The sequence below is a fragment of the Anabrus simplex genome, chromosome 12 (genome assembly GCF_040414725.1).
Source record: "Anabrus simplex isolate iqAnaSimp1 chromosome 12, ASM4041472v1, whole genome shotgun sequence".
Classification (NCBI taxonomy): domain Eukaryota; kingdom Metazoa; phylum Arthropoda; class Insecta; order Orthoptera; family Tettigoniidae; genus Anabrus; species Anabrus simplex.
The window spans coordinates 52490149-52515696 of record NC_090276.1 but is presented as its reverse complement, the minus strand read 5'-3'; the positions used below and the strand labels follow the sequence as shown (position 1 = coordinate 52515696).

Here is a 25548-nt window from a genome sequence, read left to right as displayed (position 1 = left end):
CCTTTCACGAATGAGTAGACACACCCTTTCGCTTTTATTGGATAGCAGCAAAAACTAATACACAAGATGAGGAAGAAGCACCTTATTGGTGGAAAATTAATTACATAAATTCCCGATTGGTTGCTTTCAAAACGGGCGGAAAGAAAGGATTTATAATGCCAACCCACAAACCACAGAACAAAATTTAGTAAAAATAAAACTTAGGAATACACTATTTCTTCAAGAAAGTTCATTCCATTGCACCAGAGTGTGTTACCATAGTTTTGGGTAGAGACATCTGTTAAAGAATGCCCACACTTCTTGATACAGGGCGAAACAAACACAGTTCGAAATAGACACAGTTCAGAACACTTCAAAATTACAAAATTTACAGGGGTGACATCTTCCGAGAAACCGTGGAATTAGTTCAGTAGTTAAAGTTCCAAGTTTCTCCAGTAGAGAAGTTTCAATTGGCGCAATGTTTGAATTAGCGGCGTGGAGGTGTACCGCCCGGTACAATCCCCAAAGGGAACTTTCACCCCATCAACGCAGTAATTAAAACTGAGAGGACTTTTCCTATTTGTGAAACTCACAACCTGACTTTTATCCCCGTTTATCATCATACCATTGGCTACTGTCCATCTCACAACATTATCGAGGTCATTTTGCAGTTGCTCACAATCTTGTAACTTATTTATTACTCTGTACAGAATAACATCATCTGCGAAAAGCCTTATCTCTGATTCCACTTCTTTACACATATCATTGATATATATATATAAGAAAACATAAAGGTCCAATAATACTGCCTTGAGAAATTCCCCTCTTAATTTTTACAGGGACAGATAAAGCTTCACCTACTCTAATTCTCTGAGTTCTATATTCTAGAAACAGAGCCACCCATTCAGTCACTCTTTTGTCATGTCCAATACCGTCGTGGTCGAAAAAAAAAAACAAGAGTTGAGGAAGGGAGGTCGGATAGGATAGATGAAACTGAGGAGCCTGTTGAAGCAATGCCAGAACTCAGGTAAGCGCCCCTTAGTAGCCAACTCACGCTCCAAAGTTCAGACCTCCTGGGTCCTCTTTTAGTCACCTCTTACGACAGGCATGGAATACCATGGGTGTTATTCTACAGCCCCCAACACAGGGAGAGACACAGACAAGGACAATACGCTCAAGGTGAACAGTTTTACAGCGAATGGTACTGTATGTTTTGCTTACAATCTAAAATTCAACTTTCGAGTCTTCTTAGAAAATAGATGCAACAAATCTGTTCGTTCTACTATGTCTCCGACCGGGCGAGTTGGCCGTGCGGTTAGGGCAAATACAGTAGAGACAATACGCGACACTTTAGCCTTGTTAAAATGGGAGACAATTCGCAAGTGGCACTCCTAGTGACGCGACCTGAAAATTCGCGCTAAATTCAAATATCAATGGAAATGCATCTACGAAAATGGATAAATAAATTACGTCTAGAAAGAAAGTATTATTGAGATATTAACTTCGAAGTTGCTAAAGCAATTCTGGATAAAGGAATGAAGAATTATTTAAAAGGTTATTATTTAAAGACTGAAATTGGACATATAAAAAAGATGTGAAATCGACTGTTGTGAAATGGCTTGATCTTTCATTTATGCATTTTTTTTTTTTTTTTTTTGCTTTAGCATTCCTGCCTGGAATTTTACGGTTAGATTTGTCTTTTTTCTCATTTAAAAAACATTGTAGCATCACATTAAGACACTTGCCAATAAAAATATCGGCACATTCGTTACACACATGATGCAATGAATTCACATTTAAAAGCTGGACAATTTTTCTCTTAACATGAAGCCTATTAACAGAAAGAAAATCTATAAAATCCAGACTTTAATCTGAGAAGAGGGATAAGAGAAAGAAAAGTATGAAAATGTTGTTGATAGTGATGCTTTGAGGAATTAGAGTAATTAGAGTAAAAATATAACATACCCTTGGCTGTATAGTCGAGGATTTCGGAAGTCGCTGGCCTGGAAATGAACTGAACAGATGAACAATATCTCGAGAATGATAGCGTTTATGTTTCATTTTTCACAGGGGTGTCCTTTCTTGTACACTTTATCCAAATCACTTCTGTGACATTTCAAAACCCACAGATCACACCTACAACAACACATCGGTATTGAAGGTTAACTGTGCACTATACAATAAAATTCGCGTATACCGGGCGAGTTGGCCGTGCGCGTAGAGGCGCGCGGCTGTGAGCTTGCATCCGGGAGATAGTAGGTTCGAGTCCCACTATCGGCAGCCCTGAAGATGGTTTTCCGTGGTTTCCCATTTTCACACCAGGCAAATGCTGGGGCTGTACCTTAATTAAGGCCACGGCCGCTTCCTTCCAACTCCTAGACCTTTCCTATCCCATCGTCGCCATAAGACCTATCTGTGTCGGTGCGACGTAAAGCCCCTAGCAAAAAAAAAAAAAAAAAAAATCGCGTATTGTATTTTAAGCCAGTTAAAATATGGGTCGAGCAGGTCAGTTCATAAAAATCTCTTTGTCACTGGAAGAACATATATACAAACACAATATTACTTACATTTTCCTGTCACGAGGGAAACGGAAGAAAGACCGCGCATTCTTCTCTAATTCATAGCTACTGCAGCCAAACACAGCACATACTTTTCCCCTCATGTTGAGAGGAGATATCAAGGAATGACACGCGCTACTATTTAATTATGTCAACTCACTGAAAACGCATAAATAACACCAAAAACTTCACACACAAGTATTATCCGCGCACTTTTTAGTGATAGATTTACACCCTAGTGCTGAAGCGGTCGACTTTGGTTATCTTCGAGATTCGTATTGGCAACCTTTGAAACACAAACTAAGAATCGCTTATCATCGCTGTGCGCCATCTGGCGTACACTTTAAGTACTCGTACTGTTGTTGTTTACACAGCAAAGCCAAACCATAGAATTCATGCTAGGAACAAGTTTCGCAACGGGAAATGTTATATAGTATTAAATATTGTGTGTGTGACACAGTTGTTTGCTTAAAATAATAAAGGTTTATAAAATTCATATCGATCGATCATATTATCGATTCAATTAAGATTTCATTTCCATTCAGTTGGCAGTATTGACGGAACCCTTCTTACTTCTCCAACGAGTACAAAAATCTATCACTAAAAAGTGCGCGGATAATACACATGTTCTTATGATTGAATCAGTAGTTCTCGGGTCAATCCGTTAGAGAGAGCTCTAATAGCTGTCCCTCGATATCTCGCTGAGTGTCGCGTATTGTCTCTACTGTATTTGGTTAGGGGCACGCATCTGTGAGCTTACATCCGGGAGATAGTGGGTTCGAACCCCACTGCCGGCAGCTTTGGAGATGGTTTCTCGTTGTTTCCCATTTTCACGCCAGACAAATGCTGGGGCTGTACCTTAATTAAGGCCGCGGCCGGTTTCCTACCCCGTGATCGCCGTAAGACCTATCTGTGTCGGTGCGACGTAAAGCAACTTGCAAAAAAAAAAAAGAAAGACTATGTCTCTGAATATTTATTTAGTTTATTGTGTATTTTTTACAAGTTCCGAAGTATGTTTGGGGTCATTATCATGCTGAAAAAATGAAATGCCGTATGGCTTTTGGTGCCGGGATATCCCAGGACGGGTTCGGATCGCCAGATGCAGATCTTTCTGTTTGACGTCCGTGGGCGGCCTGCGCGTCGTGATGAGGATGAAGTGATGATGAGGACGACACGTACACCCAGCCCCCGTGCCATTGGAATCGACCAATTAAGGTTAAAATCCCCGACCCGGCCGGGAATCCAACCCGGGACCCTCTGAATCGAAGGCCAGTACGCTGACCGTTCAGCCAACGAGTCGGACATTATCATGCTGAAACATGTAATTAGGCCCACCGTGAAAGTCCATAAAGTTTTTCGTCAGTATGTCATACGCAGTCCATCCTTCCCGTCAAATTTCCCACTCCTTGAGAGACATACAGAAGTCCATAACATAATGGAACTACCGTACCTCCATGTTTCACTGTTGGGGTAGTAACTTTTTTACGGTAGGCTTTCTCCAAACTCTGCAGCTTCCATCCGAATCAAAAAGATTTGTTTTTGTCTCGTCGGACATTATGACTCCATCCCTCGACCAATTGAAACATGCTCCTTCGCGAACGTCAATCTCTTAAATACGTAGGCCTATGTTTGTCGAACTAATGGCAGGCTTCCTGCGTTGTACTCGTCCACGGTAGCTATTTCTCTACAAAACACGACGTCTAGTTCAACATTTCCTTTCCCAGACTGTTGTACGGGAGTGCGCAGTTTTGCTACACCTTATCACGTCCAATTTGATGCAAAATGTATTTTATCGCTTTTACTTAATTTCTCTCTCTCTCTCTCTCTCTCTCTCTCTCTCTCTCTCTCTTGATTTTCATCTCAAATTCTTCCACGTCCTCTCATATACCAGGTGTATGCATAAGTTTTTGCCGGTTTTTGTGGTAAAAAAATACGTAATTTACAAGTGAAATTCACTTTTTGTTTATTCAAAATACTGGCCTTCGGTATCTACACACTACGCCAATTTTTCAGGTTATGAATATCATGCGAGAAAAACCGCTTGTCTTTTGCGGCAAACCATTCGTCGAGCCATTTTCCAACTTCCTCGAAATTGCTGAAGTGCTACTCTGCGAGCGCGTGCCCCATTGATGCGAAGAGGTGATAGGTCGGGGCAGTACGGCGGGTGAGGAAGGACGTCCCATCCAAGAGATTTCAAGGTGTGTTTCACTGGTTTTGCTATGTGAGACGGTGCATTGTTGTGTAACAAAATCACTTTGCTATATCTTCTGGTCCATTCCGGTCGTCTTTCGATCAATGCGTTGGCGATAGCGTTGTGCATTAACGGTTTTGCCGGGATTCAAGAGTTCCTAATACTTAATACCGCTCTGGTCCCACCAGACATAAAGCACGCTCTGTTCTAATCGATGGAGCGTGTTCACCATATTATATTTCTACCAGCAAACGATGACTTTCCAGAGCCTTTTTCTTTTGATTAAATAAGAAAAGCAATGCGTGCTGCTAATGTTCTTTTTTAGACACAAACGTTGACATGAACACTGAACGATACAAGACAGACCCTAGTGTTTGGAGGACTAAACTTGTGTGCGTTGGTAGGTTAATGTCAGATGAACAATATCTCGTGAATGATAGCGTTTATGTTTCATTTTTCACAGAGGTGTTCTTTCACAAACCGCTCTTATCAACTTTTCAATATCTACATCCATGACAAAGCAGCTCGATTTGTTCTGGGCGATTTCCGACAAAAAATGTTGCAATGTTGCTGGGAAGACTTGGGAGAAAGGAGAAGAGCTGCTCGAATAAGTGGTATGTTCCGAGCTGTCAGGGGAGAGATGGCGTGGGAGGACATCAGTAGGCGAATACGTTTGAGTGGTGTCTTTGAGAGTAGGAAAGATCACAATATGAAGATAAAGTTGGCATTCAAGAGGACAAATTGGGCAAATATTCGTTTATACGAAGGGGAGTTAGGGATTGGAATAACTTAACCAAGGGAGATGTTCAATAAATTTCCAATTTCTTTGCAATCATTTAAGAAAAGACTAGGAAAACAACAGATAGGGAATCTGCCACCTGGGCGACTGCCCTAAATGCAGATCAGTAGTGACTAACTGATAATCTTCATGAGCTGTCCTTGATCTTGAGCTCTCCAAGGATAGAAGCGTTCGTCCGGTACTCGGTCGAGGATACTCTTAGAACTCGGCAGTACACCCACATTTCCACTTCCAGCGCTTCAGTCTTCTTCCTGTCAGATTTATGGAATTGTCTTGGTTTCAGCTGCGTACGCCGCGATGGCGAAAACCAGAGCATTTACCAGTCTGAGTTTGGTGTTGTTAGTAAAGGTTCTGTCTTTCCAGATCTCCGCCGTCACATTGCGTGCCATTCCATTGCAAGGCGTCTCTTGATCTCATCCGAGCAGCCCCCATTGCTGGTATCAGGGTACCGAGATAAACGAATCCGCTCACCACCTAAAAGCCTCCTATTTGTCTCAGGTGCGGCAAGATGTTATTTGCCGGGCCCAGCTTGAGGTTCATAGATCATAAAGTAACATATGTTATCAGTGGGAAGAATAAACCTTGTTCTCTTAAGTTGCGGTAATGAACAGGCTTAATTCAGGTGGTTTCGAAGCCAACAATGTGGTCGTGTGAAGATCATAATTTGAATCAACCTCACGATTCCCAGTTCAGTATGGAAACGTGGAGACCTAACGAAAAGACTGAAAGCCAAATTAGGCGTGATATAAATGTACATAGCCAAAAGAAAGATAAGAGAAAAGAGGCGAACTCACCTTGAGCAGCGTGATGGCACAGTTTTACGGTCAGACGCACCGCATCATTTCAACTGGTTATAGGTGCTGTCATGTGTTTTAGATGGTCATACGCACCATACCCTGATCATTTTAACTTTACATTTAAAATTTGCCTTCGCAGGTGCATTCAAGTGTTATATATAGATACACCTTACGTTCTACAAACCTCGAGCTGGACTATTTTCTCGTGTATCATACCTTAACAATTGTGTTACCTTCTCTGATTTGCTTTCAATGTTTTAACTTGCTACAATTTAAGTTTTAACATTAATCCTTGTATTTGCTGTCATGTGTTTTATATTTTAACCAGGGGCGGTTTCTCCATAAGGTTGCAGGTTTGCGCTACCCCCATTAAATTTTTATGTTTATTTTAGGTAAACTTTTATCATTTGGATTACTCAACTACTGTATTTTTATTCAGCAAGACAAACCTTTCAAGAGCTTGAAAGAGCAAATATTGACTACAGGGTACTTAACAAGCCGCTACTCTTAGATGTTCATTGCAGGAGTCGAAAAGTTTGCAGCGAGAAGTCAACCTGAGATAGGATGAAACTTGGGCTGCTCGAGGGGTGCGCGGGGCTGCTAGAAGTGTGCTTTTAGGCTGCTAGTGGGGTGCGCGGAGAGAGGAAAAGATAGGCGTGGCTTCTTATACATTGCTTAAATGGAGGTTTATCAACCTGGCTCCTCCTACCACGGCCGACTGGATCCCTCGCTGCGCTTAGGAGCTACCTATATAGAGCGAAGCATCAAATCGGCCGTGCTCCTACGTAACCAACTACTAGCGAAGTCGCTAGAGACCGTTGCTGCTCAATGTGAGATTCTGTTATAGAACAGGAGTGTCATCTAGCGACACCAGATGGAAGTTCATCTGTTGGATCACGGCCGGTTGGATCCCTTGCTGCGCTCGGTAAGGAGCTAGTTGGAGCTATTCGTCCTGGCTAGAGCGACGCATCAAGTCGGCCGTGGCTGGATATATAACTAATGTCTCTAAATTTAATAATAAAAACCGCCATTTCTTTCAATATAGTCGTGAGCTTTGTTATGTGCGTACAAGCTAAGTAGATTATTGATTTCATTGTGTAAACATTCGTGTCAGCATGTGTGTTTTTATTATTGTGCGTTTTTATCAGTTAGTGGTATTTTGCCAGATCATGAATTCGGTGCAGTCTTTAATGTCTGGGCCGTTTCCGCAACGGACTGCTGAGGAACAATCCGAGGTGAAACGAATGGGAAGGCCCACGTGACGTTTAATTTCGAAACCAGATACGTTACAAAAGGATATTTTTTTCAATACCGGAATTAGGCTACCTCAAAGTGTTTCATTTCAGTATGGTAAAAGAGTTTTTAAATGAAAAAATGTTAATGCGTTATAGTAATATTCCTGAAAATAGAAATATAAAATGTTTGTTTTATTTTTAATAATAAAAAGGTATTGTTGATGTATCTAGATTTGAAAATTAGCATGTAATCATATTATATCATTAGTAAAAACTGTGCACCACTGAACTTTTAAACCACCAGCCGCCACTGATTTTAACTAGTCATAGTTTAACATTTGTCTTGCAGGTACTATCATGTGTTATATATTGCTATTTGATAAGTTGTATTTTGCTCAATTGATTCGTTGGCTGATGATGACGCGCGATGAGCGTCGATACTAGTACCAATTTTCTTTAAACGTTATGTGGTATATACTCACATCAATAAACATTCATTGTATTGAAAAGGTGGACCTTTAACACTTTCATTTTACTGTAATCCCAGTTCAATACGGAACAAAATGAAGTTTCTAACTTTCAGTCTCTTGTGGTACAAGGATAGACTTTCATGATCATGAAATGTGAACGGAATGATACAGTAGATGTTCTTAGTGTGAACATACAGGATTATTCACCTAAGACGTTACACACACTCTCTCTCTCTCTCTCTCTCTCTCTCTCTCTCTGCGAAAATCAAATGATCGTAAATGTGTCTCCCGGTCATGGCCATCCATCAACGGTTGCTAATTTCATACGACCGCCAACCGTAAGACATAGCCTGCACGGTTGCTAGGTAACATTGTCTGACCATCCGTTATTATAGTCCCGTCCGGCTCCATGGCTAAATGGTTAATAATAATAATGTTATTTGTTTTACGTCCCACTAACTACTCTTTTACGGTTTTCGGAGACGCCGAGGTGCCGGAATTTAGTCCCGCAGGAGTTCTTTTACGTGCCAGTAAATCTACCGACACGGGGCTGACGTATTTGAGCACCTTCAAATACCACCGGACTGAGGCTAAATGGTTAGCGGGCTGGCCTCTGGTCACAGGGGTCCCGGGTCCGATTCCCGACAGGGTCGGGAATTTTAATTTCGCTGGCACGGTGGCTGGGTGTATGTGTCGTCTTCGTCATCATTTTATCCTCACCACGACGCTCAGGTCGTCTACGGGCGTCAAATCAAAAGAAGACCTGTATCTGGCGAACCGAACTTGTACCCGGACACTCCCGGCACTAGAAGCCATACGCCATTTCATTTCATTTATAGTCCCATCGGACTCGGTATACTCTCAAAATATTTGTTTGCAATGGATCGTGTAACAAAATTTATTGAAGTCATGTATGTGATAGACTAAAATTTGGCACGATTTCTTCAGGACCAGTGTGACAATTGCGTCTTTTAAAGATTGAGATAATCCGAACTTCTTCCGAAACGATTCAGAGAATTTAGGAATAACACTGCGAGATTCTATTGGAATAATTTATTAATGTTATTGGTTTTACGTCCCAAGGTGCCGGAATTTAATCCCGGAGGAGTTCTTTTACGTGCCAATAAAATCTACCGACACGAGGCTGACGTATATATCGCAAATATCACCGAACTGAGCCAGGATCGAACCTGCCACGTTGGGATTAGAAGGCCAGCGCCTCAACCGTCTGAGCCACTCAGCCCGGCGATCCTATTAGAAGTTATATTATTTCTAGATGTTTCAGATACTTTTCCTTGAAATACCCAATAGTTGGCTCGTATATGCTGTTCTTTTCAGCGTTTACTTCTTCTGACTGATTTTTCCAGTTTAAAATCTAATTGGTGGGTCTATAAAGAATCCATTTCTGGTCACCTTTGAATATGCAAAGATGTATGTTCGTCTAGAACAGGGCCTCTCAGGGTGCATGCGCGTGGTGCATGCACTGTGCACGGTGCAAAAGACGACTTGGCTTGGTTGACCAGAGTGCAGACCCCCCACTCCTCGATTTGGAGCAATAGCGCTTACTCTCTCTTTCCTCACGCCTGTCTCGCTCGCTCCGCCTGTCTCCCTCTGCCCCACTTGCGCCGTAGCGCTCCAAATCCGGGCTGAGTTGAGCCGAGTATAGCCGAGTAGAGCCGAGCTTAGCCGAGTAGCCAAGAGACGAAGCGTTGATCCGAGCTATACCGAGCGGCACCGATGCACAGTGCACGGAGCTCTTGCGCCTCGCTCTGCACGCGTGAGATTTTGGGCGTTTGAGAGGCCCTGGTCTAGAAGAACTGTTTGTAGCAATACAGGATACTTCCTCCTCAACTTCCCATGATTTGTCTTTCAATGCTGCTGCTATTAGTTTCGTTACCTGATGGTGTTGAACGTTTCTGAGTAATAAACCACGGTCATGTTGCCCTTGAACGTGAGCAAGGGTTTCATTCTCCGTGCATCCATATCTGCGCCGGGAGCCATCCAAGGACCGACCGGGAAGGCGCAAAATCGCCATTTACTTTCAGACAGTCCTGACTTGTTGGCTATCCAATTACTGGCTTCGGTGAAATGAAATGGCGTATGGCTTTTAGTGCCGGGAGATCCCAGGACGGGTTCGGCTCGCCAGGTGCAGGCCTTTTGATTTGATTCCTGTAGGCGACCTGCGCGTCGTGATGAGGATGAAATGATGATGGAGACAACACATACACCCAGCCCCCGTGCCAGAGAAAGTAACCAATGATAGTTAAAATTCCCAACCCTGCCGGGAATCGAACCCGGGACCCCTGTGACCAAAGGTCAGCACGCTAACCATTTAGCCATAGAGTCGAACGGCTTCGGTGATCTCACTGAATAATTATATCCGTTTGCCCTTTACAATAATGCTTTTTTTAAATGTATAATAACAGTTAAGAACAGTCTACACATAGGCCTATGTGCTGAAAATGTCATTAATCTATTGTGAATAGAAGTCCAGCATAATTAGTATGAATTTTGACCAAAGCAGGCTGCAAAATTATAGCAATTACTTACTTACTTACTTACTTACTTACTTACTTACTTACTTCAAATGCTTTCATTCCCCACCCTGAAGGGGTGGGGCGGGCCACCTAGAGGGTAACGCCCTCTCCCTGGCCACCTACCTTCTGCCCTCAAGACCGACCGGGATTTGTTGAACATCGATCACAATGTAAAGGAGCTAGCCATAGAATTTACCTACCACCTTGTTTGCTGTTCACTTTTAAAGGCGATTGAAAAAATCACGAAATGAGTCAATTTATATTCGATGCTGTAAAATGCTGGAACTCACCTGGTAAGCAGTCCTCGCCATGATTGGAAGGAACGAACCCCTCTTGGCAGGCACATACACCCTTGTTACAATGAGCATGCTCTACTGCGCAGTGGTCGTCGATCCGACATCGGTTGCTCAGCGATCCGCACGCTACAACACAAGCGGTCAGTGAATTAACTGGATGGATATACTTAGTTCAATGCGCAACGCCAGAGTTACCTTCTGACGTTCAAGCGGCTAACCGTGGAACTACCGCACATTGTTGCCATGAAAAATCACTCTACAAGACGAGTAGTTTCACCACCTGGGGCTATGCTTCTTTAAACTATTTTGTTGTTTACTATTAGCTTTACATCGCACCAATACAGATAGGTCTTGATAACGATGGGATAGGAAAGGGCTCGGAGTGGGAAGAAGTGGTCGTGGCCTTAAATGAGGTATAGCTCCAGCATTTGTCTTGTGCGAAAATGGGAAATCACGGAAAACCATCTTCAGGGCTGTCGATAGTGGGATTCGAACCCACTATCTCCCGTTGCACGCCCCTAACCGTACGGCCTGCAAGTTTGTTGAATACTAACAATAACAGGCCTACTATGAGCAGGCGTGTGGGTGAAAAAGGATGAACAGCTGTGTTATTTTTGTTTTGAATACTGCCAACTGGGGTCACTACTATAGGCCTATTTATGAAGCGAATTTTTGCTTCCTCAGTTCCAGACAGATTTCTGTCTTTTTATGCGTGTGTTATTGTTTATGCCTTCAGCTTGGAGGCTGGTTCGATTCTCAAATAATACCACCAAAGGTTATGCTAAAACCGGCAGCGCATGCAAGACATGATACGGAGTGAAGTAGCTTGCAGTTGCTTTCCTCACTGGGTCCGAGCAGCACGATCAACCCTCTCTAAGTAGGACACTGAATACTTCCTCAGCAGTAAGGAATATGTTATGGATCCGGCTGCAGAAATTACGGTTGGACCCTCTTCAAAGAAATTACATAAAACCTAGCAGTTTGTTTTGATTGTTTGTTTGTTTGTTTGTTTGTTTGTTTGTTTGTTTGTTTGTTTGTTTGTTTGTTTGTTTGTTTGTTTGTTTGTTTGTTTGTTTGTTTGTTTGTTTGTTTGTTTGTCCAACTCTTGTGCCGTTTCTCTACGGGGTCGAGTACGAGTTGAGATATAATCTGTTTTGTCGAGTTTTTTATGACCGGATGCCCTTCCTGACGTCAACCTCATCAGAGGAGTTAATGAGATGAAACGAATGGCGTGATATAAGAAGGGAAAGGGTGAAACCCGGTGCCGGCACATAGCCTACTCCTGTCGATAGCACCAAGGGGTCTCCATCCGACGGACGAATCACCATCACCGGGCGAGTTGGCCGCGCGGTTAGAGGCGGACGGCTGTGAACTTCCATTCGGGAGATAGTGGGTTCGAATCCCACTGTCGACAGCCCTGAATATGGTTTTCCGTGGTTTCCCATTTTCACACCAGGCAAATGCTGGGGCTGTGCCTTGATTATGGCCACGGTCGCTTCCTTCCAACTCCTAAGCCTTTCTTATCCCATCGTCGCCATAAGACATGTGTGTCGGCGCGACGTAAAGCAAATATTAAAAAAAAAAATCAAAAACCTCAACATAAGTAAAACTATTGCCTCATTTATCTTGCTTGAAACTTTATTTATCGACACTTTTTTCACGAGCCAAAATGTCTTTGTCATTCAGTAGATCCGGAACGCTTCTCCAAAGAAGCACTTTTGCTCTTTCAAAGATCGTACTGTTGGCAACGGTTACACTATGTTTAGTTGAAGCTAGACGGCAGTAGACCAGTATAGTGTGGAAATTCTTACCGATGACAATGACACGAAAATGTGTTCGGAGAGAAAACGAGACAATTGCGGGACATTTACGAAATACTTTGAAATGCGGGACGGTTGGTAACCTCACTCACATCTACAAGTCAAATGGAACTGGGCTTTGCGGCGTGCTTTCTGGGATGCAAAATTATTCATGATTTCACATCCTTCAGTGAATCTTTGGATCATATAATTCCAGAGTAATGAGTTCTAGTTTCGAAAATCGCTCGGCGGAAAGGAACAGGAAGAGATAGAACCTGATAAAAGGCCATGCGTAAGTCTGGCACGCTTCAGCTATGATTTGAGTTATCTACTAATAATAGCTTTGTTAAATCAGTTACAGAGGTTGTCATAATGATTTCTCTTTTCAGAATCGTTTTGTGAGAGAGCGTGCCGTTCGTATTACGAGAGACGGCTGTGTTAGAATCAAAATAATAATAATAATAATAATAATAATAATAATAATAATAATAATAATAATAATAATAATAATAATAATAATAATAATAATAATAATAATAATAATAATAATAAATCTAGATCTAACCCTGAAAATCCGCAACAATTGGTTAGCAGAAATTTATGAAGATATACAAGAAATGGGTATTGAGGACGAAACCATTCAAGATAGAATGAAATTTAGAAGCTTAGTAAACAAACATAAATTTGCAGAGAAACCAACAAGAAAAAACACAGGCTGGACAGAAACACGCAGAAAGGAACACAGTGAAAAAATGAAGAGATATTGGGAAGAAAAGAAGAAACATTATGCAAAATAAGTTCAAACGCGCTCCACAGTTGGGCACAACGAATCAAAATAATAATAATAATAATAATAATAATAATAATAATAATAATAATAATAATAATAATAATTTAATACAAATCTCGATAGCTGCAGTCACTTAAGTGAGGCCAGTATCCAGTAGTTGGGAGATAGTGGGTTCGAACCCCATTATCAGCAGCCCTGAAGATGGTTTTCCGTAGTTTCCCATTTTTCACACCAGGCAAATGCTGAAGCTGTTCCTTAAAGAAGGCCACGGCCGCTTCCTTCTCTTTCCTGTTCCATCGTCGCCGTAAGACCTATCTGTGTCGGTGCGACGTAAAGCAACTTGTAATAATAATAATAATAATAATAATAATAATAATAATAATAATAATAATAATAATAATAATAATTCATGATGTATATGTTGGTTTTATGCCGTGTAATGAACTACATAAACACTCTCAACGCGTTTCAAAAGGAACTGTTTTTTTCTTCATCAGGAGAAACAGAAAAATGAAACATGGCGCATCAAAGGTTGCTAAGAGAAAGCAACAAGCAACTTAAAATGGTGCTCTAAGATGTAATAGCGACGCCATTTTAGCCTTATGCTAGAGACAACGAATGGCAACAGCAAAGCATAGTTTTCTAATGGTTCTGATTTTTTAAAAACTCACTGCATCATGGCTAGTATGGCCTCCGGGAGGCGGGTCTTTTTCTCGTAGACGGCCTATTAGGCGACCTTCATGTCTGTGAATCATGAAATTACACTGGTTGTGAAAGTCTAAATGATAATGATGATGATGATGATGATGATGATGATAATAATAATAATAATAATAATAATAATAATAATAATAATAATAATAATAATAATAATAATAATCATGTCTGAGAATCTCTGTAGAAAAAACAAATTTATTACAAGCATAAAAAACGCTCCAAAATTGTCGACGTCGAATACTGGTCGAATAGAGAAAGTAAAGAAATTCAAATACCGGAGAGAAATAATTCAAGAAAATTGTTTAGTAAAATTTGCTGTAGAAGAAAGGATACACAAGATATAAAGAGCGTATCGCATCACTAAGAATTTTTACAAAAGAAATGCTTATCCTAAAATCTTGATACTACAACACAGTGGTGAAACAATAATGTCTTTACGTACGTGGAAGTCTAGTTTTGAACTTACTTTAGTTTAATGATAAACTTGAAGTATTAGAAAGAAGAATCATGAGATAAATAGAAGATAATCAAATAATAATAATAACAACAATAACAATATTTTTTTTGCTAGTTGCTTTACGTCGCACCGACACAGATAGGTCTTATGGCGACGATGGGACAGGGAAGGGCTGGGAGTGGGAAGGAAGCGGCCGTGGCCTTAATTAAGGTACAGCCCCAGCATGTGCCTGGTGTGAAAATAGGAAACCACGGAAAACCATCTTCAGGGCTGCCAATAATAATAATAATAGTAATAATAATAATAATAATAATAATAATAATAATAATAATAATAATAATAATCCCGTGTGGGGATTTACCAGTTACCTCCATCGGGCGCTTCCCATTGGAATTGGGGAAGCTCGCTGGCTCTACCGCCAGCAGAGTCAGAGGGTAGTAGGGAAATAAAATACCACCGTGAAAAAAAAATGGTCCCTTGCCAGGGTTACGGCGAAGACTGGTAAATGACCAGAAGCCAGAAAACATCTTGAGGCAACCTCTAGGGCTAACAACCCTAGTTGTAAAAGGATGGGTACCCGTCCAAAGCAAAGTCAAGTCAAAAAGCATGATGGCACAACATTTCAAGAAACATACCCCAGGGGGTAAATCTTCGGATAAATCCCTCGTCGTGAACGCCACGGCGCACGAGTCTCGTTCGGATTCTGGGGGAGACTCGACATCATGCAAGAGACGAGTCGGAGCGTCTCGGTGTACCCCGAAGAGTCAAAAACTCAGGCCAAAATCTAAAACCTTTCTAGCAACTTTCAACATAAATTCACTTACACAAACTGGCAAGCTGAAAACCCTCACCAAAGCTCTTCACGAAAATCAGATATCCATAATGGCCCTACAGGAAACAAGATACTCAGATGAAGAGATTTTTGAATCCGAAGGCTACCGATTTTTCAAGAGCAAAGCGCAAAGAGGAATCCTCAATGGAGCTGTGATGCTTGGAACTGCGTTTGCTGTTAGAACCAAGATCCTTAAATCGGTTGCAAATTTCGAACTTGTGAATGACAGATTGTCTATACTCACAATTAAATGCGCGAACAAAACCTACGCTCTAGTTAACGCACATGCTCCTACAAACGATAAGAACAAGTCTGATCCAGACGAAGTTGATAATTTCTGGGACCTACTGGATGAAAAATTAAACAAAATCCCCAAACACCATGTCAAGCTTCTTTTGGGTGACTTCAATGCCCAACTAGGTCGTGAACAGAAGTACAAGAAAGTTATAGGAAATTACCCTGCTCACAAAAGAACCAATCCCAATGGCAAAAGACTGGTGTCCATTTGCGAAAATCACAACCTGCAGGTCATGTCGACCCACTTTCGTCATCTACCCAGAAAGCAAATGACTTGGCGTTCTCCCGTCCAAACTCTCGGAGAGTTCCAAATTGATCATGTTGCAATCTCCAGGAGAAACAGCCCTGAGATTATGAATGTCAAGGTAAAGAAAGGCATCAATGTGGCCTCAGATCACTATATGTCTCTTATCAAATTCAAACCAATTCCCGCAAACACAAGGAAGACAACCAAACAGATCACACGCTTCGACAATGATAAACTTCGGCAAAGGGTCGAGGAGTTCCAGGAGAAGACTAGACCAAATGACTGTGACTTTAACAACTCCAAAAGTCTCCTTGTTGAGGCCGCCAAAGACGTTGCAGAAATCAAGAGAAGCAAAAAGCATGCCTGGTGGAATGGTACCTGCGAATCAGTCCTCCAAGAAAGACTCAATGCTTGGAAACAGTACTACTGTACGAAATCAGAAAATGATTGGGAAACCTACAAAACCCAACGTGCCCAAGCAGCTAGGGTGTTCAGAACTGAGAAACGTAAATACGAAAAATCTCTCACTGAAAAGATAGAACAAAACTTTAGGAAGAATGAAAGCAGAGAGTACTACAGAGCCTTCAAACGCAAACTCACTGGCTATTAACCACCATCTCTATGCTTTGAGCGAAAGGACGGCACACTGGCGACGTCAGATGAAGAAAATTGCAGCATTCTGGCAGACTACTTCAAGAATTTACTTAATTGCTCTAAACCGCAAAGCCCCATTGAGACCAAGGAACCCTTACTCAGGTACCCAGATTCCAGACCACCCGACAGAGATGAAATCAAGCGCCACATTGCCCGTCTCAAAAATAACAAAGCGCCAGGGGAAGACTCAGTAGTAGCAGAACTATGGAAATATGCCCCAGGGAAATCACTTGATATCTTGCAAAAGCAAATAGAAGAAATTTGGAACAAGGAGACCCTACCCGAAGATTGGAAAATAGCTTTGATCCATCCATTACACAAAAAAGGCAGCATGAAGAACATCAACAACTACAGAGGAATATCTTTGCTACCCGTAACTTACAAAATTCTATCACTTGCCATCCTGGAGCGTTTGGAAGCACAAGTCGAACATCAAATAGGTGAATACCAAGGAGGGTTCAGAAAAGGTCGCTCAACAGCCGAGCAGATCCAAAATCTCAAAACGATCATCAGATATTGTACACTAAGGTCCAAGCAGTATGTGTCTGTCTTTGTGGACTTTAAGAAAGCGTACGACTCCATTGACTGGGAAGTCCTGCTAAACATCTTAAATGAATTCGGAGTTGATTTGAAACTGCTGGCATTAATTAGAGCCACCCTGACCGATACAAAATCCAAGGTGAAGTTCCACGGATGTCTCTCGCATTCCTTTGACATCAAAACAGGAGTCCGACAAGGTGATGGGCTATCCCCGATACTCTTCAACTGTGTTCTTGAAAAGATCATCAGAACCTGGCGGATGAGATTACAGGAAACCAACTATAGTCCATTGAGAATAGGAACCAAATCCAAGGGGATCGCAACAGACTGCTTAGCATTTGCCGATGATATTGCTGTTCTCTCAGACGACATAGAAACCGCTAGGGCTCAAGTTGAAATTTTAAAGGAAATTGCCGAACAAACTGGTTTGCAGATATCGTTTGAGAAAACAGAAGTAATGACTAACATCAAAGAGGCTCCTCCAAAACTCCATACAAAATACGGGGACATCACCCGAGTAGACAAATTCAAATACCTGGGGGAGATCATCATGAAAAATGGACTGGACAAAGAAGCACTTCAGGAGCGAGTACGCAAACTGGAAATAGCCTACCAAACTTCCCGCACAATCTACAACAAAAAATGCCTTTCCCAAAACACAAAGATACGTCACTATGAAACAGTTCTGAAGCCAGTAGTTCTATATGCAGCCGAAACCCTGTCTCTAAATGCCAACAAAGGACTCCTTGAAGAACTGGAGAAAAAAGAACGCAAAATTGTGAGAGGAATCTTGGGATCAATGTACAGAAATGGAATCCATCAAAAGAGATCCAACGAGGAAGTCTACAGTAAAATAGAGAAAATTACCGACACAATCAGAAAAAGACGGGCACGATTTTACGGTCATCTGAAAAGAATGGACGGAAGAAATCTTTCACCTTTTTGATTCAAACCCCAAAACCACAATTCCCTGGTTTAGGAATACCAAAGAAGACCTGCAAATGCTACATATCTCAGCTGAAGATGCCCTTAACAGAGATCTCTTCCGCAAGAAAATATTGACGAACGGGCTAAACCGAGACGAGCAACCGAAGAGAAGACACGGTGCCCCTTGGAAAGAGGAGCGTAAGCAGGCCCACTCACAAAGAATGAGGGAAATTTGGGCTCTAAAGAAGGCCAAGTTCAGTGTCAAATGCAACAAGACTTAACGTGGTCCTTGATGGCCCCAGCGAATTATATATAATAATAATAATAATAATAATAATAATAATAATAATAATAATAATAATAATAATAATAATAATAATAATGGCGTATGTCCTCCGGGAGATACGGTGCGGGTCTTTTTCTCGCAGACGGCCTATTAGGCGACCTGCATGTCTGTGAATATGATGTCCCTACCTAGGATGATTTCTAATGCTGAATACGTCACACACACCCAGCCCCCGAGTCATTGGAGTTAACCAATTAATGTTAAAATCCCCGACCCGGCCGGGAATCGAACCCGGGACCCTCTCAACCGAAGGCCAATACGCTGACTATTCAGCCAACGAGTAGAAGAACTTAGAAAATATAACAGGAACAATAAGGAAAAGGGGTTTACTGTTTTTTTTAACATATCTATAGAATGGATGATAACGGATTGACAAAACAGATATTCTAGTACCTTCGGTAGAAAAAGTCAACAACAAGCTGGATACAAGGGGTCAAGAAAGATTGAGTGAGAAATAAAATAAGAGAAGAGGGAACTATGGAAAGAGAGGTTTTTAAAAAGAAGATTGCCGTACTGAGTGGCTCAGACTGTTGAGGCGCTGGCCTTCTGACCCCAATTTGGCAGGTTCGATTCTGTCTCAGTCCGGTGGTATTTGAAGGTGCTCAAATACGTCAGCCTCGTGTCGATAAATTTACGGGCACGTAAAATAACTCCTGCGGGACTAAATTCCGGCACCTCGGCGTCTCCGAAAACCGTAAAAGTAGTTAGTGGGCCGTGAAACAATTATTATTATTATTATTATTATTATTATTATTATTATTATTAAAAAGATTGTAAGAATGGAAAGATTCCAAGGAAGAATGAAAAGGTAACCCGGTCCAAAGTGGTGTGAGGAGAGAAAAATAAAGCATAGTGGAATGATGAAGGAATAGTGGAAAGAACGAAAGAGTAAACAAGAAGGAAGGCTGAGTAGAAATTGACGTGATCCCTACAAGACCCGTAAGGGAGGAGGTTGGCACCTACAGGATCAGGCACAATAACGAGCAGTGCGAACATCAGGAAGACATAGTCACATGTATGAAGAAAGGGCGACTGAACTTCTACGGGCACATGACCCGCCTGCAACAAAACCCGGCCAACTCACCAACAGAATCCTCACCGGGTGAGTTAGCTGTGCGGTTAGGAGCGCGCAGCTGTTCGAACCCCACTGTCGGCAACCCTGAAGGTGGTTTTCTGTGGTTTCCCATTTTCACACCAGGAAAATGCTGGAGCTGTACCTTAATTAAGGCCACGGTCGCTTCCTTCCCATTCCTAGGCCTTTCCTGTCGTCGTCATAAGCAAGAAAAAAACAAAAAAAGAAAAAAAACCAGAATCCTCACACTGGCAAGTAAGGGAAAGGCTTCCAAGACCAGAGCAACTACAGATTCCATTAGAGACACAGATAATCGATCTCAGTACCGACAGGCCATCCTTCAGGGAGTCTTCCCACTGTCCCTCACAAGGAGAAAGAGTACAGGGACCACCTGACCAGAGTGGACGGATGGGAGGAAGCAGGCACACGCGAGAAAATGAAAGCGTACTGGGCCAAGAAAAATAAGACCCTAGCTAAAAGTTAGGACGAGCCCCGCGGTACCCAGTAGGCCAATTATTATTATTATTATTATTATTATTATTACCGTATCATCTTTCCAAAATCTCTTCTTGAATTGGCTGTGGTGATTTTTTCGTTCTTCTGTCCGTATTATTATTATTATTATTATTATTATTATTATTATTATTATTATTGAACGTTAGAAAATGTTATAGAGGGTCTCACATTTCACTTTCCCGCCAAGGGCTCAGTTAGTTGTAGATTCGGCCCTGCCTGTGACGACCAAACAACTGCCTTCGCTGATAAGAGCTAAGAACAACATTGTGCCGAGTTGTTAAATAAATTCATGCAGCCGATGATAAATAAATTGAAATAATATGTACGCCTAATGTTATAACTGTACAAAATGCTACCGGTATATGCTCACAGTGAACACGTGCTCAGCATCCTGTTTCAGGCCTACATGTTCGACGGTGGCACCTTGGAACGAACACCTAATACATTTTCTCCCTTCAAATATACTCCAGTTTGAAAACATCTGTCCGTGTGTGTTAACAGGTAGGTAGTGACTATACGAACCTTGAAGAGACAGAGTGGTTGTTACTGCTACGACTATCAACGTCCACACAAGCCGGCACATCACACTACAGTGACACTTAGCATCCGGCTTGTCTTCCTTACAGGGGTAGCCAACTCGTCATCCGCTTGTCTTCCTTACAGGGGTGGCCAACTAGTCATCGGCTTGTCTTCCTTACAGGGGTGGCCAGCACATTATCCGCTTGTCTTTCTTAAAGTGGTGGCCAACTCGTCATCCGCTTGTCCTCATTACAGGGGTCGGGTGGCAAAGTCATCTTCCGCTTGTCTTCCTTACAGGGTTGGCCAACTCGTCATCCGGCTTGTCTACCCTACAGGGGTGGCAAACTCGTCATCCGCTTGTCCTCATTACAGGGGTCGGGTGGCCAAGTCATCTTCCGCTTGTCTTCCTTACAGTGTTGGCCAACTCGTCATTCGGCTTGTCTTCCTTACAGGGGTAGCCAACTCGTCATTGGCTTGTCTTCCTTACAGGGGTGGCCAACTAGTCATCTGGCTTGTCTTCCTTAAAGGGGGGACCAACTCGTCATCCGCTTGTCCTCATTAAAAGGGGGACCAACTCGCCATCCGCTTGCCCTCATTACAGGGGTCGGGTGGCTAGCTCATCTTCCGCTTGTCTTCCTTACAGGGGTGTCCAACTCATCATCCGCTTGTCTTCCTTACAGTGGTGGCCAACTCGTCATCGAGTTGTCTTCCTTACAGGGGTGGCCAACTCGTCATCTGCTTGTCTTCCTTACAGGGGTAGCCAATTCGTCACCCGCTTGTCCTCATTACTGGGGTTGGGTGGCCAATTGATCCGCTTGTCTTCCTTACAGGGGTGTCCAACTCGTCATATGCTTGTCTTCCTTACAGAGGTGGCCAACTCGTCTTCTGCTTGTCTTATAGGGGTGGCCAACTCGTCATCCGGCTTGTCCTCATTTGAAAGGTGGTCAGCTCGTCATTCGCTTGTCTTATAGAGGTAACCAATTCGTCATTCGCTTGTCCTCTTTAGAAGGGTGGCCAACTCGTCATCCACGTGTCTTCTGTACAGGGGTGGCCAACTCGTCACCTGCTTGTCCTCATTTTAAAGGTGGCCAACTCAGCATTCGCTTGTCTTTCTTACAGGGGTGGGCAACTTGTCATCCACTTGTCCTCATTTTAAAAGTGGCCAACTCATCACTCGCTTGTCTTCCTTGCAGGGGTGACCAACTCATCGCCCGCTTTTCTGCCTTACAGGAGTGGCCAATTCATCACCCGCTTTTCTGCCTTACAGGAGTGTCCAACTCATCAACCGCTTGTCCTCTTTAGAGGGGTGGCCAACTCATCATCCGCTTGTCCTCTTTACAGGGGTGGCCAACTCATCAACCGCTTGTCCTCTTTAGAGAGGTGGCCATCTCGTCATCCGTTTGTCCTCTTTAGAAGGGTGGCCAACTCGTCATCCACTTGTCTTCTTTACAGGGGTGGCCAACTCGTCATCAGCTTGTCCTCTTTACAGGGGTGGCGAACTCATCATTCGCTTGTCTTCCTTACAGGGGTGACCAACTCATCAACTGTTTGTCCTCTTTAGAGGGGTGGCCAACTCATCATCCGTTTGTCTTCCTTACAAGAGTGGCCAACTCATTAACTGCTTGTCCTCTGTAGAGGGGTGACCAACTCGTCATCCGCTTGTCCTCTTTACAGGCGTGGCCAGCTCATCATCCCGTTGTCTTACAGGAGTGGCCAACTCGTCATCCGCTTGTCTTCCTTACAGAGGTGGTCGATTGGTCATCCTCTTGTCTTCCTTACAGAGGTGGCCGATTGGTCATCCTCTTGTCTTCCTTACAGAGGTGGCCGATTGGTCATCCTCTTGTCTTCCTTACAGAGGTGGCCAACTCGCCATGCGCTTGTCTTCTTTTACACGGGTGACCACCTCACCCGCAGGCCGCTGACCTACTCCCATGTAGGGCTACTTCCGAGCTGAAATCCTTCATATGTGCTCGAATCTTCCATACCGTACTAAACATTTTGATCAAAGGGAATTTTTTCTATGTTATTAATGTACTTACTCCTATCATTTCCACACGTGTACATAACTGATATTGTAGTGGTGATGAGTGTATTGTTTTAAGCTGCAAAACAACTTAGGTATTTTAATTGTTAGGGTTACCTAACGATCTCTTTGTCCAAGCCATCTTTTTTCAACACAAGAAGAAGCGTCCGGGTGGATTTCTAAAAACAGGGAACTCCCTTCTTTTCTAGAGCGACAGGAAAAATACAAATTTTGAAACTAGATCGCAAATATTTTCATAGTTCTAGTTCTGGCGTTTCAGTCGTGAAGAGATTTCACGAGGTCATAAAATATATCGAGAAGTTTTATCAACACAAATGGAACACAAATTTGATACCTGGCTATTGTTAGTCACTAAAAAGAAGATGAACACAAAACAGTCACCCAATAAACAGTAGAAAACATTTATTTCAACTTAGAATATAGAAAAAAACAGCACTAAAGTGAAAATAGAAACATGTATATAAGAAGAGTGACAAACATTTCATTTTTAATCACCGAGCGAGTTGGCCGTGCGGTTTGGGTCGCGTAGCAGTGAGCTTGTATGCGGGGGATTGTGCGTTCGAATTCCATCGTCGGCACTCCTGAACATGTTTTTCCGTGGTTTCCCATTTTCACATCAGGCCATGACGGCCGCTTCCTTCCCAGTCCGTTTACTTTCCCATTGTTGTGTCACCGAAAACTTAATGTGCTAGTGCGACATTAAACGACTGGCAAAAAAAAAAAAAAAAGAAAAAAGAATATTGTTGTGAAGTATTAAGTCCCATTAAATAACAGGACATACGTCTTACAGGTCCAAGAGTGCGATGTTATATTTCTTATGTTTGGAAAAATTGATACGTACATGATAGTACACAGACAAAAATTTAAAACTTGTGTACCTAGTGGCGGCGGGAAGGACCCCGCAGACCCCATAGGGCGGGAGAGCCCATGGCTTGTCAGGGCCCATGACTGTTTCTTAATTCAGTAGCTGAAGAGTGATTTTATATATTGATAAGGCTACAGCACACAACACAGTATTATTTGTATTACACAGGGTTATTCAAAACTTAGGCCATCAAAGTGCAGAGCTTTTTTCATCAATAGGGGTACGGTAGTTATTTCTGAAAAAATGTGGGTTTCCCAGCCTGTTCCAATAATAACCAATCCCTGCTGTCACTCACAAAAATCAACAAGGCTTTTGAAGTAATTAGTCAGTTCTGAGAATCCAGTTGTCAGCGAAGATGCGATAACAAAGACAGCCTCCTTATTTAAACTCTAAATACTGAAGTTTCAAGCCTGTTTATAGCTCTCGGCAGTCAGTGTAGGCCTACAATGGACGGTTGAGTTGTAAATTGTTTGATCTTAGAAACAAGATTATTTCTTAATGTGTGCGTGTGCGTGCGTGCGTGTGTGTGTGTGTGTGTGTGTGTGTGTGTGTGTGTGTGTGTGTGTGTGTGTGTGTGTGTGTGTGTGTGTGTGTGTGTGTGTGTGTGTGTCATATTATAAACAAAAGCAAAGTCTCTATCAATGTTATTACGGTACTTCTATTTACTATCAATCACTACTGATCTGCATATCCATTGGTTTCCTAGTATTTTCTTAAATAATTATAAGCTATAAAATTCATTTTTCTTCTGAACTGAAGTGAAATTATAAAAAAGAAATTGACAAGAGGGTCCACTTTTCAGTACAGCTTATCAAGTAAATAATATTACATCAGTCTTGGGACTAGTTTTAGCCACTTAGTGGCCATCTTTAGCCAAAATAAAATTAAAAAGATGATGTGATAACTAAAATATATGTGTATAAGATAAAGACAATGTTGCAGGAATAATTCTAACACTAAAATACATATAAAACAAAAATGATAGTTCAAAAAAATATGGCTCCTACAAGGAAACCATAATTTAATTTCATTGATTGCAAATGTTAAAAACATTTAAGCACTTTAAGTCTTTAGGCTTTTTCAATCACTGAGATTACCAGTGTTTCGCCCCCGTGTAGCAGTGAGCTCATCAGTTGGATTACTACACCTTTCCAAGAAGCTGGCGCAAGTGCGCCGTTGAGACACTACTGCAAGCCTCCTATGTAGGACAATGCAGTGACGGTGCACCAGGGGAGGCATGTGCGTCAATTTGTATAAATGCCTGCCTTTGGCTTATATCAAAAAATATTGTTCCTAGAAGGAAACCATAATTGAATCGATTATTTCAGAAACCAGTCAAGCGCCAAGTCTGTCATTTTTGGGAAAATAAAAAAACTGTCTAGCATCAGATAAAATGTTATGGTAGGGGTTTTAATATTTTAGCTTGAAAGTATTATATCTTTTAATACTTTCTTTCTAAGGTAAAATATTTTGTGCTTATTAACTTTGCTGTAAAAAGATTCGAAAAAATTCCACTTGACTGGTTTCTGAAATAAACGAGTGTTGCAAACATATTTTTATGGGATAATTCTTGAATTTTAAAAGGATTTTGTCATATAACCCATATTTGTGGAAAAAGAAATTTTTTTTCTAATAGGTTTAGACTACATTGCTGATAGAAATATAATTATTAAAACGATGAAATCAGCAATGCCTGCTCATCATGACAGGAGGTAATCAATCCTCAAACAAACTCCACAGCACATTCTGTCTCTGTTATAGGCCTTTGTAAAATGCTGTCATAAAAGTGTTCATATCTCATCAGGTAAGGTTTTAAGGCATTTAGTTCACGTATATTCTTGATATTGATGGACACATAAAACAAACAATAACAAAGAGTAATGTAGGGCTCAGCGCAGGTACTTCCTTGCCTGAGTAAGAAATATAACCTTCTCCTTTTTCCGTTGCATTCCGAATGATATTACGCATGCGAGTTTGTTAGTCTACCACTCCTTGTTTCCTTTTAAATACAGGTTCGTCTCCTGAACTTTCAGACATATCACTACAATTATAAAAACACTGCAC

The 25548-nt window shown here is 41.9% G+C and overlaps 1 protein-coding gene across 1 annotated transcript in view; it reads right to left on the bottom strand.

Annotated features, from left to right (window-relative positions):
- Window positions 1–20639, bottom strand: part of LOC136884138 (uncharacterized) — a 60711-nt gene extending 40072 nt beyond the window's left edge. The window contains exons 1-2 of the mRNA XM_067156178.2: window positions 20579–20639; window positions 10857–10988 (exon numbers count right to left, since the gene is read on the bottom strand). Of these exons, the coding sequence (XP_067012279.2) occupies window positions 10857–10988; window positions 20579–20639 (193 nt within the window). The remainder of the gene's footprint in view (window positions 1–10856; window positions 10989–20578) is intronic.
- Window positions 20640–25548: the final 4909 nt, after the last annotated feature.